The sequence below is a fragment of the Phaethon lepturus genome, unplaced genomic scaffold, assembly GCF_000687285.1.
Source record: "Phaethon lepturus isolate BGI_N335 unplaced genomic scaffold, ASM68728v1 scaffold15468, whole genome shotgun sequence".
NCBI classification, from domain to species: Eukaryota; Metazoa; Chordata; class Aves; order Phaethontiformes; family Phaethontidae; genus Phaethon; species Phaethon lepturus.
The window spans coordinates 9445-27760 of NW_010558502.1; the positions used below are offsets into that span (position 1 = coordinate 9445).

The 18316-nt window shown below is 37.8% G+C and overlaps 1 protein-coding gene across 2 annotated transcripts in view; it reads left to right on the forward strand.

Annotated features, from left to right (window-relative positions):
- Nucleotides 1-676: 676 nt before the first annotated feature.
- ZNF106 (zinc finger protein 106) overlaps nt 677-18316 on the forward strand; it is a 31247-nt gene continuing 13607 nt past the window's right edge. Inside the window, exons 1-9 of one of the 2 annotated variants that reach the window (XM_010293085.1) lie at nt 677-751; nt 2078-2139; nt 7636-7833; nt 10085-12184; nt 13002-13626; nt 14509-14578; nt 16189-16343; nt 16438-16498; nt 16815-17156. In XM_010293085.1, the coding sequence (XP_010291387.1) occupies nt 698-751; nt 2078-2139; nt 7636-7833; nt 10085-12184; nt 13002-13626; nt 14509-14578; nt 16189-16343; nt 16438-16498; nt 16815-17156 (3667 nt within the window). In that variant the 5' untranslated portion in view covers nt 677-697. The remainder of the gene's footprint in view (nt 752-2077; nt 2140-7635; nt 7834-10084; nt 12185-13001; nt 13627-14508; nt 14579-16188; nt 16344-16437; nt 16499-16814; nt 17157-18316) is intronic. The other variant, XM_010293086.1, reaches the window with a different exon arrangement.

Here is an 18316-nt window from a genome sequence, read left to right on the forward strand (position 1 = left end):
TTATTAATGATTCAAATATATAAAGTGCCCTTTTAGAGCATGGTGTTAGAGAATGTATCTTAAAATGCTGTCTGAATCGTTTCAGTACATGCATAGTTTAGTTCTTACAGAGGTTAATGAGAAAAGTACTGAATTTAAATCACTTTAGGTTTTATGTTGAATAAATGGACTGATAAACCTCGAAGACTGGAGGTCTTTGATCTCATGAATGGCCTTTGTTTCATTTTCCTTGGGCCTTATGTATCTTACTTGAGCTGCCCTGTGTACCAAAATACAGATCTGAGTTTGCCCTGCTTGGTTTTCCCAATTCCTTATCTCCCTGTCATCATCCTAGTTGAAAAATGTTTTGTTAATCTGATTTGAGTAGCTGAGAGGATTCCTACAGATCTCTGCTTGTAGAATGAGTGCCATGTCTTGAAGGACCAGGAACAAAATTAAAGAAAGGGAAAGGTACATATTATTATAGCTATTTTATACGACTATTCAAAACTACCTTATCTTTTTTTGAAGAATATTGACTATGCACAAGAGGTATGTATTCTGTTAAAGAAACTCAGCACAAGTGTTTTCATGGATAGTAACTTATTTTTACTTTACTAAAACAGGTTAATGGAGGGGGAAGTAATCCTGAATGTTGGTTCTTTTTAAATTATTTTTACTTGCAGGTATGGGATAGGATCTTTCCAGAGTGATAAGCATGGTTCGAGAACAAAAATGCGTATTATGTCACATTGTGTACAACTCAAAAAAGGTAAATAATTAATGCTTTACATCTATCTGTAGATACTAATATGAAGCTATTAACATAAAATGTGTGTAAGAAATGCTTCCATTTTAAAGTTGTTTGAAGTATGAGGGTTTTTCCCTCTACCAGGAATATATTGATCTAGGTCTATCACAAATCGAATAATGTATTAGCATGTGTTTTAGAGTCCCTTTCTTGAAATGAGCTGTGCAGTATGTTTGATTCTGAATGTTAAAAATATTGAGGTGTTGGAGTTTTTATATTGTTGTATAAAGATACTATAGTGAAGAGCATTCAAACTCATTTGGCTATAAATTGTGATATGTTAAGTATACTATAATACATAGTTTTTTATTCCTTTTGGGAGGTCTGTGTTTCTGTGTGGAAGGAGATGTGGAATTATGCAGCACAGCACGTGTTTTCATTAATGTGTCATTGTGGCGTGTATCTTCTGTGTACCACATATCATGCGAAGCATGTATTGAAACTGAGTGTGTTTTAATGGACCTTCATTGTACCATGCCTTATGGTACATGGATATCTTGCAAATGCCAATGTATTAATTCACACAACTCTTCAGGGTTGAAGATGTTGTTTTCCCTTTGCAGATGGGATTTGAATGACTAAAGAGGATAGTGACAAGTATCTGTTCTTTGAAGATTTCCAAACACTTTGTCTCAAATACCAAGAGAAAGTTAAATCTTCTGAACTGCTTCCTTTTGCTGAGTTATAAACAATCTTTCTCTTCCAGCAGCTCTCTTTCAATAAGAATTAAGTATAACAGCACTGCAGTTCACAGAGCAAGGTTGCTGTAAACAACAAACTGACATGTTATGTACATCTCAGTTTCTGAAGTGCATCTAGCAGAGTAAAATAGTATGTGATGAAGTTATAACTGTGTCGTAATACAAATACAGAGAGACTGCACAGATTGCACGGGAAAACAATGTTTTAAGTACTGTGATTCTGCAGAGTCGTATCAATGAGACTTTTATTAAAAAATATGATCAGCAGTCATTTGTCAAAAATCAATCTAATAAGCTTTGCTACATGCACTCCTGTTTGTCTTTCTCCTGGAATGCTACTCCCCTTCTGTTGAATTCTAATGACTCCTGTGTGTCCTTCCTCAGGAAAGGTAACATTATATGACTTCCTGAGAGTGACTACTTGTGCTTTCATGGCCACAGAAATGGGAATGGCAACTGCTACAGCCCTACAGGAGCAGAGTACGCCTTCCTGCAAGGCTGCAGACTTCTCAAAAGGGAGCTTTTCAAATATGATACACCATTTTGTTTTGTTGTGACCAATTTTATCTTTTTTTCCATATTGAAGGAGATGGAAGAACACATGAGAAGCATGCTTCACCACAGAGAACTTGAAAACCTGAAGGGAAGGTATGAGAACAATCTTGCATCCTTCCTCTCTCCGCATTTTGTATGTCACTCTCTGGAAGAATGCATGTTCCATTTCCCATACAGGCTGAATGGCACAATTTATTTTTATGCATCACTTAGTTGCATGCCTTGTGATAAAGCTGGCAATGAACATGTTCTCTTAATGTCAGAAACTCAGGAGACAAACAGTGATGTGGAAGAATCTTGGACTGCAGTGAAATAAAATTAAAGAACATGTTTTTTTAGGTTTTGGCAGTTTCATCCTTGGTTTCTTGGAAGCACTTTGGCAGAATTATGGACATTGATATCTTCCTTTTTTAAAATGTTTTTTAAAAGTTTTCAATGATGTAGAAATAGTTGTCGATCTTTTAAACCACTGTGAGAAGACTGGTATCTTGGATGTAAAGTCTGCATCTGCTTGAGTGACTGCCTTTTCCTCTACTACCTCCAGTTGTTTGGTTAAAGCACCTAACCATGGTGGTTGGTGTTTTCCTTCTGGTTTCCTTGGTTTTATTTGCAACATTTGGAAAGCCAGAGGAAGGAGTTAAGGGGTGCTCAAATATCGTCCTGACAATATGGAATCAGATTGTAACTAGAATGCACTTAAAAGTGCTTTCAGGTGTATGGGTTTTGAGGTAGCCAGAGAGATCAGATCGTCTGATCTTAAGTATCTGACTATTAAGTATTCTCTGCACTTAAGTATTTGATTTACGGAATAATTTTTAATCATCTTGCAGCACAAACTTTATATGGAAATAGCAAATCTCTTTTAAACACCTTTTAAAGACTAAGAAATGATCCTCTTTCAACTCCTAAGAGGTGTGGGAGATCCATTTTGTCAGAACATCTGTCTTATATCCAGGGAAGAAAAATTGTAGAGTACTTCTGTTCATATGCTAGCTTTTAATTCATGTAGCTTTTATTCTGTGATTTTGTGCAAGGTGAGAGTAGCTGTTAGGGCTGCAGGCCCCTTTTTTAAAAGAGTTAACTATTAAAGAAGAATACTATCATAGATACTAATACCAATGTAGTTAAGTCCTGACAGGTTGAATTCTAGTAAAACTCTTAAACTGTTTTGTTTTATAATGTTTCAAAACTAGAGGAACTTAGAAACTTATTTTTCTGCAGTAACTTTTTATATACAAAGCCTATGTGTAGCTGCAGAGAAATGTCCATGTTTGGAGCACAAGATTGTACTGCATACAAGCTGCAGATGAAGGTGTTTGCTTAAGGCAGCTGTATAGTATTTTATACTACTGTTGTGTATAATTGCTAAGTATTGTTGTAGTTTGTCTAAATCAGCACCTTAAAATGTTTACAGGTTAAGACATCCAGAAAATCTGTAGTATATGTGTATGCCCACTTACATCTGCTAACATTTAAAATTACCTCTCCAAAATAAAAAAAGAGACCCTTACTGCAGGACAATAAGTAAAAAGATACGGCTTACCTTGAAGTGCATATTAACTGCCAGTAAATAACCTAAGTCTAACCTGAAGTGCATATTAACTGCCAGTAAATAACCTAAGTAAATTAGACAATTTCTACTTCCATTTAATATTGATTAATTTGTCTGGGGCTTCACAGCAGGTTAGTAAACTGGGAAAAGAACTTCTGTCTTCAGAATCTCTATCATCAGCCTGTCTTTAGGCAGGGATTGTGTGGACTATCAAAATGTTAAAATATATCAGAAATAAAATTAAATAATTCCCTTTTGAAATTAAATTTGTTTTAATAGGATTCAGAAAATCTTCAAGTTGTCCAGATTAAAAAATTTGTTCTTGTGTCACATTGAGAAAAGGTATGAAAGCAGGTTTTTGGAAGCTATTTCATTTGTTTCAAATAAAAATTGACTTTGTATTAACGGTGGAGGGCATAAAAATGATAAATTCCTCACATCCTCTTCCTTTTTTCTTTTTTTTTCCTCCTGCCATTGCCATTCCTTGCTCAGCCCTACATTTTGTGTTGTTTTTGTTCTGAATTCAGCTACTTAAAAATAAAAGAAAACAAAAAAACCCCAGATAATTTTGTTTTCTTCTCTGCTGTGCCCCACACAACTGGGTCTTGGGAGCTAGGAATATTCTGAAAATCTCCTTGGGACCAAGTGCATCATGCTATTCAATATCTGTCCTGTTGAGCGTGAGAAGGATTTGTTCTGTTACTGAACAGCTGGGAAGGTGTTGCTCAGAAACTAGAATGTCTTCTGCACTAGAAGCTGACACAGGGCTCTGGTCAGCTAACTTGTAGAGCATTTCTGTCCTGGACTTTTTTCTTCTGACAATGATTCTGAGATCAGCTTAAAATTTCACATATTTTGGCATCTTATTTCTGGCCTTCTGAGTTAATATTTTTAATTTGTTTTTAGTTAATGACTCTTGAAGGTAACAGTAATTTCTAGAAGTTATATATTGTGTCTGCAGTGGCTTGCAAGTGATCTGACAATTCTTGGTTCTCCATTTCCGAAATTCATTACTTCTTTCAGAAGAATGCATGGAAGATGTTTGTTCTCAAAACAAAAATGACCTTCATTTTTCACTGTGCAGCAGCAGCAGCCTTGTTCTCTTCCCCTGTGCCTCTCCTTTTTCCTCCCATTTAAGTTTAGTAGAAGTCTTTTAGGAGTCTTACAGCCTTCTAAAGCAAAAGGTACTCCAAGTAGAAAATGTGAAGCACAAGCAGCAGCCTCGTGAGTGTGTTTGAACTGTGTAACAGGGTAATGCCATTAAAGTGTGTTGCATCAGCATTTCACTACCTTCAAATTTAACATCTGACTAGAAGTCACTTTTTAGACTTCCTGTAGGGAAGAGGTAAAGGAAATGCACATGTTTGTTTGCACTTTTCTCCTTTTGAAGTTAATAGTCTCAAGGACTAGAATAATTTTCTGAAACATTTTAAGGCTCTTCTCTTCTTGAAGTCTTACTCCATGTGATCTATAAGAATTGGATGTCAAGTACAAAGATTTACCTTTTTTTTTGTTTGTTGTTTTTTGTGGGTTGTTGGTGGTTTTTTTTTAATTGAAAGTGGAATAATGCTCTTGTTTGAGACACATTGAGTCTGCCATCTGAGTTACACATCCAGTAAATAAAACTCTGGATGTTTTCATACTGAGAATACTTTTGTCATGTTCATTTCAAACTGCTTTTGGCCTTCTTGTTGAACAACTAAGATTGTGTGTGTTCCTGTATGGTAGAGAAATGCATAGAGATGATCAGGGTGTGTGGTGGAGTGTGCCCAGTTCTGGCTGATATTAGTAGGGATAAGGAGAAGGAAAGAACTGAAGGGCATCTAAATTCCCTTAAGTAGAACTATCTGAACTCCTTGCCAATTCATGTTCCATTAAAGCAGTTGCTCATATAGAAAAAAATAGTGTTGTGTTTTTTTCTTTAGGATCATACAGATTAAGAGCAGGACAGAGAAGTCTAGTCACTACCCACTTGAGTTTTTTCTTTCTGAACTGTCAGTTGGTACAAGAGCCACAGCTTTGTAATTAGTAACTTGCAAGTTAAAAGTGATCGAAACAAGTCCTCTGTCCTTAGGCCAGCTGCTAACTCACTGGCTTTGTCCAATGTAAGTAAAACTTTGCATTTATTTGGTTAGTCTATAAATGAGGATGATGAAAGTTTTATGAAAGAATTGAAACACAGGTCTTATGAAGGATTTGGATTGTTCTCTAAAATGTAATTAATACCACTGAGGTGTTTCTTGTTGAAGTGTCTGTATGATTGAAATGGAACATTATGTAAGACCACCACCTTTTTCAGCAAGAAGCCAACTTTCTATTTGCAGTTTGCCATGTGTGATGGCCTAAGTTAAAAATAAGTCTTATTAGCAATGCATAGCTGTGCCATTTGTGAGTGTGGAGAGGATTCTTCCAACAGCATTAATAAAATTTACTGATTGTTTTTGGTTATCTTTATTGGGTTAATGAGATAGCCCAAAGTACAATAGAAAGTGTCTGGGCTTTGAATATTTATTAGAGTGTGAAGTGTGCAAAATGAAGTACACCCCTCTCTGGAAAATACAGGTTAAATTTGTAAGCTACTGATTTCATAAATGAAATTTATCCAAATATTTAATCTGAAAAGGCTGCAACATACAAAATAATTAAATGTAAAAAATGTAATTTTAATGAATTAGTCTATTTAAAGTAAAACCATCTCTAGCTGTGCCTGAATGACTGCGTTGGTTAAATATCTCAACTATGTTATTGCGAAAACCAGATTTCCAGGATAAATAAAACATAGCTGTTGATGCTTCAGTAAGTTCGATAAAGACGTTGACTTAATATCTTGAGTGAAGGTGCATCTTTTGATATTCCCCCACCCACCCTTGTTTTATTTTCAACTTTTCTCTAAAAACCCAAGGATTCATGTTTGTCTTTTTCCTTTATGGATCCCATTTTTTTGACCCCATTCATGAACTTTGTGTTGGTATTGTAATGCTACTGTTATAAGACTTCGGTCTCAAGTACAACATAGGGATATGGAGATCTGCTTTTATGAATTAAATGGCAGAATTGAAGAGAGCTTTGTGGAGGCAGACAGTGAGTCCTAACTTGGTCCCACTGAGTTATTTGGAGTGGACCATGCTCTCATTAATTTTTTTCTGACCTTTTTTTAACTGGTAAACATATTTTCCTTGTTTCGGTTTATTATTAACAATGTGTTTCCTTAACAGTGGTGTATTGAAAGGATTTGTCATGAGAACAAATAAGGTATTTTTAGAAATCTCAATTTCTTAAAAAAAAAAAAAAAAAAGTAAAAAAATCTAACCTTAAGCCAGTATTCACTGAAACATGAGTAAAGCCATTTGTCTGACACAGCTGTCAACTTTCTCCAGCTGAAATGATTTCTGTATTTTTTAAGATAAGTCCTCTAAAGTAGAAAGCAGACCTCATGCACACTTGAACCAAATAAAGTACAGTGAACTGAAGACACCCTCCCGTTGCTCGCTGTGCTGTGGAGTCTTTGGATTCCAGGCAGCAGTCTCAGCTGTCCCAGTTTAGGTTGTGTTGTATCAGGATTGGCTGTATCCATGTACTGCGTCCTCCCTTTTCTAAATTTCACTGGGGGAAGGCTCAAGGCAAGGATTAAATGTAGAAGCTGTCACCAGGCTTCCCCAGTGCAGCTGGCACCATGGATGGGCTTCAGAGCAGCTCCTGCTAGCTCTGTAAGCCTTCCACTCTGCCTCCTCGCTCACTATGTTTCCTCTGAAAAGATTTTGAGTACAACAATTCAAGAAGAATTCCTCCTCCCAATTAAAGCTGCTTTATTACCAAGTCTTTTACCTCTTGATTGTTGGAAAAAAATCTTTTAAAAACTGACCATCAAAAAATTAGACCTTGAAAGAAAAAGCCAGAGAATTCAAGTAACTTAAATATACTGAGCAAAACCTAGTTACCTTGAACTCAAGCACATTCAGAGGAAACAAAGTAAGACCAGAGATACCTGCCATGCCTATTGGCAGAGCTGAAAGTCCACCCTCTGCCTCTCTTCCTAGGGACAGCAACCATGAATGCCGGGTGTGCAGGGTGACACTGGTGGGTTTGTCAGCATATGCCAAGCACATCTCCAGCCAGCTGCACAAAGACAATGTTGATGCCTATGACAGAAAAGAGGAAGAGAAAGAAGAGGCAGAAGAAGAATACCTTGACAAAGAACTCATTCAACTAATCAAGCAAAGGAAGGAACGGAATCGGTGAGTTTTGCTTTTTCCTCTTAGGTTGTAGAATTGCTTTTAACACAGTTGGGATACGGTCCTAAGGCTTAGGTGCTCATGATATGTAAACTGCCTGTAGCCAGTGTACTTGTTATGAGAACAATCCAAGAGACCTAGGTGGATATTGTAGCTTCAACATGTAAATGTGATTCTGCTGAATGTTCTTGTTCTATTGATCTACTGCTAGTAAGGAAGTACAACTATTCTCCATTATGGATAAAAACAGTTCTCGGTGTGGAGTCTTGTGTTTTGAGAGCCCTAATGTTTTTATTTTAATATTTGATACCCATTTAGCTGAAAGGCTTAATAAATGTGACAGTAGTGCTAGTATTGTTTGGGGCAGGGGGTCTCTGTAGGAACCTGGCCTTTTAGAAACTGTTGCTGAACATGCTTTGGTATAAAACTTTTAATATGTCTGTTTTTAAAATTAATTTGATTGTTCTGTCAATGTCATACTGGAATCCCATAATCCTTGAATGAAATTTCTTGCCTGTTTTTTCTTACTGCTTACCATTAGCTAAACATAATTCTAGTGTCTCACTGTGAAATAGAAGGCTGCAGAGAGTAATAAGTATTGCCTTTTATCTTCCATGTCACTCTGCAAGTGTGCATTGCTAATATGATGTTCCAGTTGGGAATATATTGTTTGAATAGATCTATGGCATGGTGATGGTATTAAAGGGGTATATGATTTTTTGAAAGAAGCTGTTGCTTGCTGTGGCTAGAAATTTCAATTAGCATCTCCATGTGCACAAATCTGTGACGATTATTTGGTTTTGACACCATTCTGTCATGCAAGGATGTCCCTGTACTGCATGATGGTCATGTTTTCGTATTAGTCAATGTAGGTAGCAACAATGTCACTTTTCCTGGTTTTGTGGTAAAGGAATAATGCTGTCAGTACAGTGGTATTCTGAGGCAACTAAAATCTTAGAAAAATCTCTCTCTGCTGGATGCTGGTTTGGAAGGGGGGGAAAAAAGAAAGTACATGGATTAAGTTAATAATACAGCAAAATTGTTTCCATTAGATCATAAACGAGTTGAGTCAGCTCCTAGAACTTACGGTATCACTTAGACATCGCTTCTTTGAATTCTTGCCTTAGAGCTCACTTTACCTTATGTAGTAGGCTATTTCCCATTAAAGAGTAATTATTTGTGCATCTTTTAGCAAAATTGGAATGTGTTGAAAACTTAAAGGATGGTACCATATGAATTTTCAGTTTACTCAAATCAATTGATTTTGAGCAGTAGTGTCAAAGTTTCCTGTCTTGCTTGTCCAGGGATCTAGAATGAATGTATTCCTGTAACATCAGAAAGAAACATTTCTGTAATCAGTTTTTGGAAAAACTTTTCATAAAGACACTCATTTGGTAGCATAAATACTTAGAATGTTTCAACCGCTGGCCCTGGGAATAGCTGTTGGTGTTAAGGTAGCATTTATCTTTAAATGTACATGTGATAATTTACCACGTGTTCATGATAAGTTGCCAAGCACAAGTACTATCCAAAGGGCAGTAGACAGTGCTTCTGGGAGGCTCATACGGACTCAGCATTGCATGCTGTGGACTATTGGGGCCTGTTGGTTAAAACAAGACAAAATGTTTTTGTATCCGAGGTACAACTTCTGTGGATTTTTTACATCCGTGTTTTAACTTAAGCTTTATAAACTGAGGCATGATGTCAGTTTTGTTCTCCAGTAAGTAGAATAACTGCTTTTCTCAGCTTAACTTTTCTTCTATTTTGTATCAGTTGACTCTTGCTATGCCATCTAACACAAACAGAATAGTCTTCAGAATGAAAAAATAATTGTGTCACTAATTTTTCATCTATCAAGATTACTCAAGTTAAAAAGATTATACAAAAGAAAGAAGCTTTCTTTTTGTTTGTTTCTTATTAGTCCAATAACTAGTAAATAGAAAGGAATATTATCTTCTGAGTTAAACGGAAATATTAAGAATTAGTCTATTGAACTGTTACTGCACCAAATCAGTTGTTCTTTTAAGAGCAGTTTTGAAATACCATGTTTAAGTAAAGGTACGACATTAGTTTTGAAAGTCAAATACTATGGAAGCCTGCACACTAAAGCAGCTAAATAAGTTATCTCTGTTTCTTTTTATAAAAAGAAAAAATAATGTTTTCTTCCCAGTGCAGATAAAGTGCATAAGACTTGTATGCTGTTGGATTTCAGTGGAATGACATCAGAATTTAGTTTTTCTCAATTGTTTTGTAGGCAAGCTGAACCAAACTGTGCAAACCAAGAATTAGAATGTGATGATAGGAGATTACAGAGAAGGCGAGAAGAGCGAGCTACTTATAAAGAAAGAGAAGCTTATGATCAATCATCCTGGCATCATCACAATGCATCACAAAGGGACTGGAAGTGGGAAAAGGATGATTATATTGGCTCTAGACAAGGCAAATTTTCACACTCTCAGAGGAACCTTAATATAAACAGACATTCAGGTGGCCCAAGAGGACGCTCTGGGTGGCACCAAAATGTTTCAGGAAGCTCTTCAAATAGACATAACTATGGGAATTCTGGAAATGTTTGGCATCCAAGTGGGCGGGGAGGAGGAACACAAAGTTGGCATCACAGTGCCAGGGAGAGAAATTCTACTTGGCACTCAGAAGGAACAGGTCATTTTTCTAGCTGGAATTCCAAGAGTTATGGAGGAAACTGGAAATCTAGTCCTCATGGTGCAAATAGCTGGAATTTTGGAAACTCAGGAGATACATATTCGGTAGAGCCAATTAAATACAATAAGGAAAGATATGCATGGCAGCGGCAGGAGAAAGACATTGATGTTCTGCCATACAGAGATCGAAAAAATAGGAGTGACTTGCTTGATTTTACTAGCGATAAACTTCCTTCTGAGGGGGCATTGGATTTTGGTACGTCGAAGCAACCAGAAAGCAAAACTTCAAGAGCCAGTGGAAAAAGTGGTAGTCCTTCCAGAGATAAAATGTATCGCTGGACTCCCTACCCATCCCAGAAAGCTGCAGAGCAGCAACCACGATCTGAAGATAATGTTTCTAAAACTCCAGATAAAATAGATTCTGTATTTATGCCTCTTACTGATTCATCAATGAAAGGAAAAACTTCTGAAGCCAATGTTAGCCTTTCAAAACTCAAAAAGCAGGAAGCATCTTCCTCTTCTAATGTAACCTCAGATCACCTTGGTTCTTGCAAGGTAATGGAAGACTGTTCCAGTGGTGAAAAGCCTGACAAAGATGATGGCAGAAGTAATAAGATGCCATCACTGAAATCCCCTCTTCTGAATATCACAGATAGGAAGTTATCTTCCCCAAAGCAAGACACAGGCAGTCTCTTAAAAAATGTCAAGCTTCTGTTATCCTCAACTAGTGGCGAAGAGCAGAAACATTTGAATGCAGTGAACTTGGAAACAAACAGTTTCTCCTCTTATTCTCCGAAGCTGCATGGTGCATGTCCTGGTAACTTACAAGACAACAAAGATGTGCTTGGTAGCGATCTTGGAGAGCCTGTTAATAACTCAAGTGAAGCAGAACAAAACCCCAAAGACGTTCAGTCCAATCATTCCTTGCAAAATCTTCCTTTAAGCTCTTGGAAGGATTCAAGTGACCAGAATAGGGAAGAAACTGGGAAAGCATCACCAAAAAACGAGTTCAGACTAGATTCGTTAGAAGAGGTGAGCGATGATGATCTAACGGTAAATGAGAAGTCAGAAGCAAGAGTCGAAAGGTTGGGTTCTTCTGTTAGTTCTTGTTTACCCTGTGACACTCCAGAAGCTAAATCTGCCACCTCTGAAAAGGAAGATGATGAAAAACCTGCTGCTTCAAGTATTATTTCTGCTGATCTAAAAGATTCTACGTTTCAGATGGAATCCACAGTTTCTCCATCAAGTGGTCAGGACCATTTGCATGTGGATTTGAAAACCTCCTTACAGGATGGAGAAGGGGATGAAGAGCATGTCAAGTCACATGATCACTTTGAAATGGAAGGTTTTGAAAATCCTTCAGATCATGAGCTGCAAAAAGGAGGAGGCCAGTCACTAGGCCTGGTTCTTCCTGATTTAAGCAAACTTGGCCTCCCTGCATCTCTGCAAAGAGACTTGACACGACATATTAGTCTGAAGAGCAAAGTCGGGACACATCTCCCGGAGCCCAATCTCAATAATGCACGGCGCATTCGGAATGTGAGTGGCCATCGGAGGAGTGAGACTGAGAAGGAGTCAGGGCTTAAACCCACCCTCAGACAGATTCTTAGTGCTTCCCGGAGAAATGTAAACTGGGATCAAGTCATCCAGCAGGTAACCAAGAAGAAACAGGAACTTGGCAAAGGTTTACCAAGGTTGGTAGCTTTCAGATCTAACCATGCCTCTCTGTGTTTGCATTCAAGGGTGAGGGTTGTTTTTCTCCAATTCTGAAATGAATTCCAGAATCCTAAAACTAGGACTTCAGAAGGAAGCTTTCTCTACCACGATCTGTTGCATATACAAATAATTTAGAGTTTTTATGATTTCTTGCAGCTGTGGATATCTATCCATAGATAAGTAGTAGTAGTCTGCTGCTCAGAAAAGATTCTGATCAGTTCATAGTCGTTGCTTAATATCTGAATATGGACACTAGCAATATATTTGCTTTTCAAGTTCTAGTAAGTGGAAGAATGTGAAAATACAATCAAGATGTGAACAATGCTGTGACAATTGCTTATTCATTTATTCAGGACTGCAAGAAGTGCTTACATGCTGCAGGCAGAATAAATGCTTGCACTTCATTTTTTAATCTTTTAATCTGATATACAGCTTGGTTTTGTGTTTAGAGGAGGAAATTATATGATACTTCACTTTTGAAACTTTCTTTAAACCTGAAGTTTTTGAAGCGTCTTGAAAAGATATCATATTTTCTTATTCCAAACTTGGTTTGAAATAATTATAGCATGATTTCTGACTTGGAAATCATGTTGTCAGTTCTTAGCCGCTAAATCTAATTTTGTGATACACAAAAGATACTCCATTTCCAGATGAGACAGAAGGCATAGAATACCAGTGTAATGAGTTGCCAGATCTCTTAAAGCAGTAATGTGCATTTGGGGAAGGGAGAGGCTTTTTTCTATACTTAGCTGGCTTGTTACATGTGTATTTATTTTTCTTTTTATCTTGTTAAAGGTTTGGCATAGAAATGGTGCCTCTTGTTCAAAATGAGCAAGAGAGTCTAGAACTTGGTGAAGAATCTGATCTGTCTACTCTGGAAGGATTCCAGTGGGAAGGGATTTCCTTAGCAGTGCCTGGCTCAGCCAGAAAACGTAGCTTTTCTGAAAGCAGTGTTATTGCAGACAGAAATCCTTCTGCTTATAGCTTCTTCAGTGAACAAGCCAAAATAAAAGAAAGTGGACAAAGGCAAATATTTGCAGCCAGCCACTCACACCACATAACATCTGGGTATGAGGCAAGCCCTGACATTGAGGCTGACTTGAAACGGGAGACATCTTCTCTTCCTTTGTCACCGCTTATGTCTGAAAGAACTGAGACTACTGGAAGGAGACACAGCCTACAGGCCACCTCTGAGGTCACAGGCCTCACAAAACAAGACCAGGAGAGCCCAGAGAAGAGAACACCCCTTCTTGAAAAACAAAATGTACTAGAAATCTCAGGAGAAAATCATCCAACTTCAAATAATGCCTCACTTCTTGCAGTGTTTAATAACATAGATGCAGCTACAGACAGTAGCTGCACATCTGGTACTGAGCAGAATGACAGCCAAGGAATTGGAAAGAAACGAAGAGCAACCGGAGTAAGTGTGCAATTTTGTCCAGCTTTGATGTGCTAAAAAATGTTTTTTCCTTGGCAGTGGTCATTCAGTCTTGGAAGGATCTCTGCAAGGAGGGCTTTTTTCATTTTATTGTCTTGTATATTGCTAGCCTCAAACTAATTTGAATTTTCTTTAAGAATCTTTTCAATTTCTGCCTTCCTACTGCAGGACTACTTCTTAATCTTTTTTAATTAGTAGGAGTGGCAAATGCTTTTTAATTTTGATTTGGTAACTGGCATGCTATGCTAGTAAATGAGAGCTATTAAAATATTTCCATGGGAGTACTTGGTTTTGTAGCAAGGATCTTGGTGCTTCAAAACTTAAATTGGCGCTAGAATGTAGTAGAAATTTGTTTTCCTGAGGTGTTCCTGGGAAAGACAACCCTTTTTACAAAATTACATACTTAAAATTTTATCCTTAAAACTGAATTTGTTTCACTGTCCTGTCTTGAACTTACCCAAAGGGGCGAAAAAATGGTTCTCATCAAAGTCCTCAAAATGTGGGGGTCTTTATATGAAAAAAGTTATAATTTCAATTCCTCACTGATTTAATCCTCTAGACCCTCAACTAAAGCTGCAGAGCAGAAAATCTGACCCAAGTGTGGCCTTAAACACCTGAGCAAGTGGAAGGCTGTCAGCTTGTTTAATATTTCTCCCTAGTTGAGATGAAAACATGGCACTCACTTTGTTGCCCTCCCTCTTTTAAGGGCAGAGGGAAGGACGAGTTATAGAAGAATGTGCAAAATTAATTGTATATTCTTTTCTGTGGGCACAAGTAATGGTTGAAAAGACAGTGGATGTTTGACTTCTTGATTTAGGCAAAATTGCTCTTGTAGCTTTTGTTAATAAATGATTTTACTTGCAGGAGGGATCGTCTCCTGAAATCCCTAGTCTAGAAAGAAAGAATAAGAGAAGAAAAATCAAAGGTAAAAAAGGTGAGTGAATATCATACATATGTGCATCTGACACAGAGGTTATAAATACCTAGTAGTATTTTGACTTTGCTAAAATGCTGGTTCCTTGATGTTACTTTGGTGTCTCTTGAGCTCTTACTGAAGATCATAGGGTGGACTACTCTCAAGTCTGCAACACATTCTTCTCTGAAGAGTCCCATCTTCATTTGTCAGAAGTTATTTTAAGAGAAGACTTTGTGCCTCCTTTCTGCCTGCAATTCATGTTCCCGGTTGCACAGATGGGACCTTTGCTTGCCCCTGCTCAGGGAAGAGAGGTTTGTTTGCTTCTTCAGACAGAAGTTCTGAAGGGAGAAGCACCCATCATTCCCTTCTAATTCAGCCATGCAGCTTTCCCTTTCTACTTGCGGCAGGTCTCACCAGAAAACTTGTACTCTGCATAACTTGGGCTGTGTTCTGGTTTTGACATCTCTGGCAATACTTTTTATTCTTTGAGTCCTCCTTCCCTGTCCTTAATGGAAATGAATGTGGAATGCCTCGCTCCGTCCTGCTCCTGACTCAAAGAAAACTCTTATTCTGGCATTAGACAGGTCATTCTCAAACATGCCTAACACATCCACATCACCACATATCAAAATGAACCATGTGTGTTTTAGGCAGAATGTTTTCCTTGAACTCAATCATTGCATCACCATCTGGGAGCTTTGGTGTCCAGAAGACAGCTTTCAAATGTTCCATTTCTCTTCTTTTGATTATTTGTTTCTATTAAGAGTTGTTTGGGATGCAGGGCAATTAATATTAGTTCCCACAAGATGATCCATATTTCACTACTTGAAAAAGGTGGGGGGTTTTATCAGCCTCTGTCTTCAATGACTAGTATCTATTCTGGAGACTAATACCACATTCAACTTAGTAAATTCTCTCTTTCCCATTACTTTGCTTCAGCATCGTCATTATTGTAGTAAATCTGCTAAAAGAGACTATAACCAGAATGAAACTTAAGCAGTGCTCAGGCAGAAACTTAATTTGCTTGGAGAATCTCTGTAATGCAGGAGGACTTTAGAAAGTAGTATAGGAGGATCTTTTACTGAGTACGGTGCTCAGAGACTCTTTCTTAAGAGATTGCGAACATGAGTCTCACGGCCCAAAATCATCCTGGATAGTACATGATTTTTTTTATCATTGGGTCCTTTTCCTCTTAAGTTGCCTTTCCTTGGCTTCAGAATTAATGGAATAATTTAAATCTTGCTTAGCTTAAATTTGCCTTTGCCTTTTTGATTATGTTAACGGGAAGTGTGTATTTATACTTTATGTATGGATGCACTTCAAGGAAAGATCTTTGTGGAAGAGAATGGCTTTGATCAACTAAACTAAATCAATGCTGGCAAAGCTGTGATGGAAATAGAGTCAAGGTTGAGATCCTGTAAAGAGGAATACTCAACTTTGCTCTTTCATGTAGATGTGGCTATTCCTGCATATAGGTATTCCTTTTCAGCTTCTTGTATGACACTTGGTGCTTGACCTAATTTATGTGACTTACATTCTGAGGTGGTAATATTTATTGAGATAGCATATTCATGTATTTTAATGTATTGTCAAGTACAATTATACTCCACATTTTATTTCTTTTTCAGAACGTTCTCAGGTAGACCAGTTGTTGGCTATTTCGCTGAGGGAAGAAGAGTTAAGCAAGTCACTGCATAGTGTGGACAGCAGTCTCTTGCAGGCTAGGGCTGCCCTGCAGGCTGCATATGTTGAGGTTCAACGGTTCCTTGTATTAAAGCAACAGGTAATAGTTGGCTTTTGAGAGTGTCTGAACTGGAAGTTAGCAGCCTGAAAAACTGTCTTAAGTAGGACTGATTTAAACCACAGCTGTTTTGCAGATAACCATGGAAATGAGTACACTGAGAAGTCAGAGAATCCAGATCTTGCAGGGGTTACAAGGTATGAGATACCATAACACTACAACAGTGGAATGCTGACTTTTATATTCTTGGAACTCAGCATATTGTAAAAATTGCATTTAACTTGAATTCACTCATTTGAACTGTGCAGTAAAATTGCAGGCTTTCAATATTGAAGTCTCTATTGTTCAAGTGTGATCTGTCATCTTTGGTAGTGCCATCTAGTGGATTTTATACAAATTTTTCTCTTCCATGTCTGTGTGTCCACAAGAAATGAGCTCTTGGCACCACTAAATTTTATTGTAAAATGTGAACTTTTTGTTCTGTTTTTTTTTCCTCTCCTCTTTTGCCATTAGAAACATATGAACCTTCTGAACTGTCAGAGCAACTTTCCTGTAGTGTTTTAAGTGAGAGAAGAAATAGCAAATCTCAGATGGCAGCTGACTTAATTCCTGCAGGTTCCTTCCTGCCCCTTTTGGACACTTTGTCTTCTTCTGTACCTCCACTGGGAGCTTCTGTTCATGTAAATGTACCGTCACCATTCCAGTCTTCTGGCATCACACTCACCGCTCCTCCTGACACCTCAGTACAAGTTAAACGAGAACCTGTGTCTCCAAAAGGCTTAGAAGAAAACGTAAATTCTGTACTCCAGAGCTCTCCATGTGCTTCACAAGCAGAAGAGGTGGAGCAGAAGGATGGTATGTGTGACTTCTTTTTGTTTTAAGAGAACTAGCTTTAAGAAAATAAGGAAATTTTTTTTTTTTTTTTTGGAAGAATGTAAGTTGGATCTTGAAACTGCAGCCTTGTTGAGCAGGGGTGAACTCCCATTAAGTTGTGTAGGACTCTGTCAATCTAATGGTCTTAGAAACTGGGACCTTCTTTACAACACATCCAAATGGATTCCATGTTTTTGAAATTGTTAAGCACGTGCAAATTGTAATTATATATGCTCCTACAGGTTTGTAGTTTTACTTTAAAAATAGAACAAAAATGAATTTAAAGGTTACATCCTTTTAGAATAATTTAGTTAATAAAAAACCCAAAACCTTAAAACCTCCTGTGTAATTTTTTTCTTCTACTCTGCATCATTTATTGGGCTTTGGTAGCTGAAAATCTGCCTACAAAGGAAAAAATGCATGCCGGAAGATCTTTTTTTAAAAAATTATGACTAACTACTTTAAGAGTGTTTTGTGTTCTTCCTGAGCCCTGATGGATAAGCACAAAGAGTATAATTTGTGATATTAAAAATAACAATCCTTCTTCTCCCCCTCTCCATCTCTCTAAATCTCACTGGTCTGGAGGTGCTCATTCAAAGTTCCTGCCATCTTTGAAGCTACGACTTCAGAAAAATGAGATCTTAATTGCTACAGCTAAAATTGTGCCCTGGTTTCAGCCAGGGTAGAGTTAATTTTCTTCACAGAAGCTAGTGTGAGGCCATGTTTTGGATTTGGGATGACAAAATGTTGATAACATGCTGATGTTTTGAGTTGTTGCTAAGTAGTCAAGACCAGTCCAGCTTCTCTTGCTGGCCTGCTAGCAAGGAGGCTGGGAGTGCACGGGAAGCTGGGAGGGGACACAGCCAGGACAGCTGACCCAGGCTAGCCAAAGAGATATTCCATACCATATGACAGCATGCTCAGTATATAAAGCTGGGACGAAGAAGGAAGGAGTGGAGGGATGTTTGGAGTGATGGTGTCTGTCTTCCCAAGAAACCATTACGTGTGATGGAGCCCTGCTTCCCTGGAGATGGCTGAACACCTGCCTGCCCATGGGGAGTGGTGAATGGATTCCTTGTTTTGCTTTGCTTGCGTGCGTGGCTTTTGCTTTATTTATTAAACTGTCTTTATCTCAAACCACG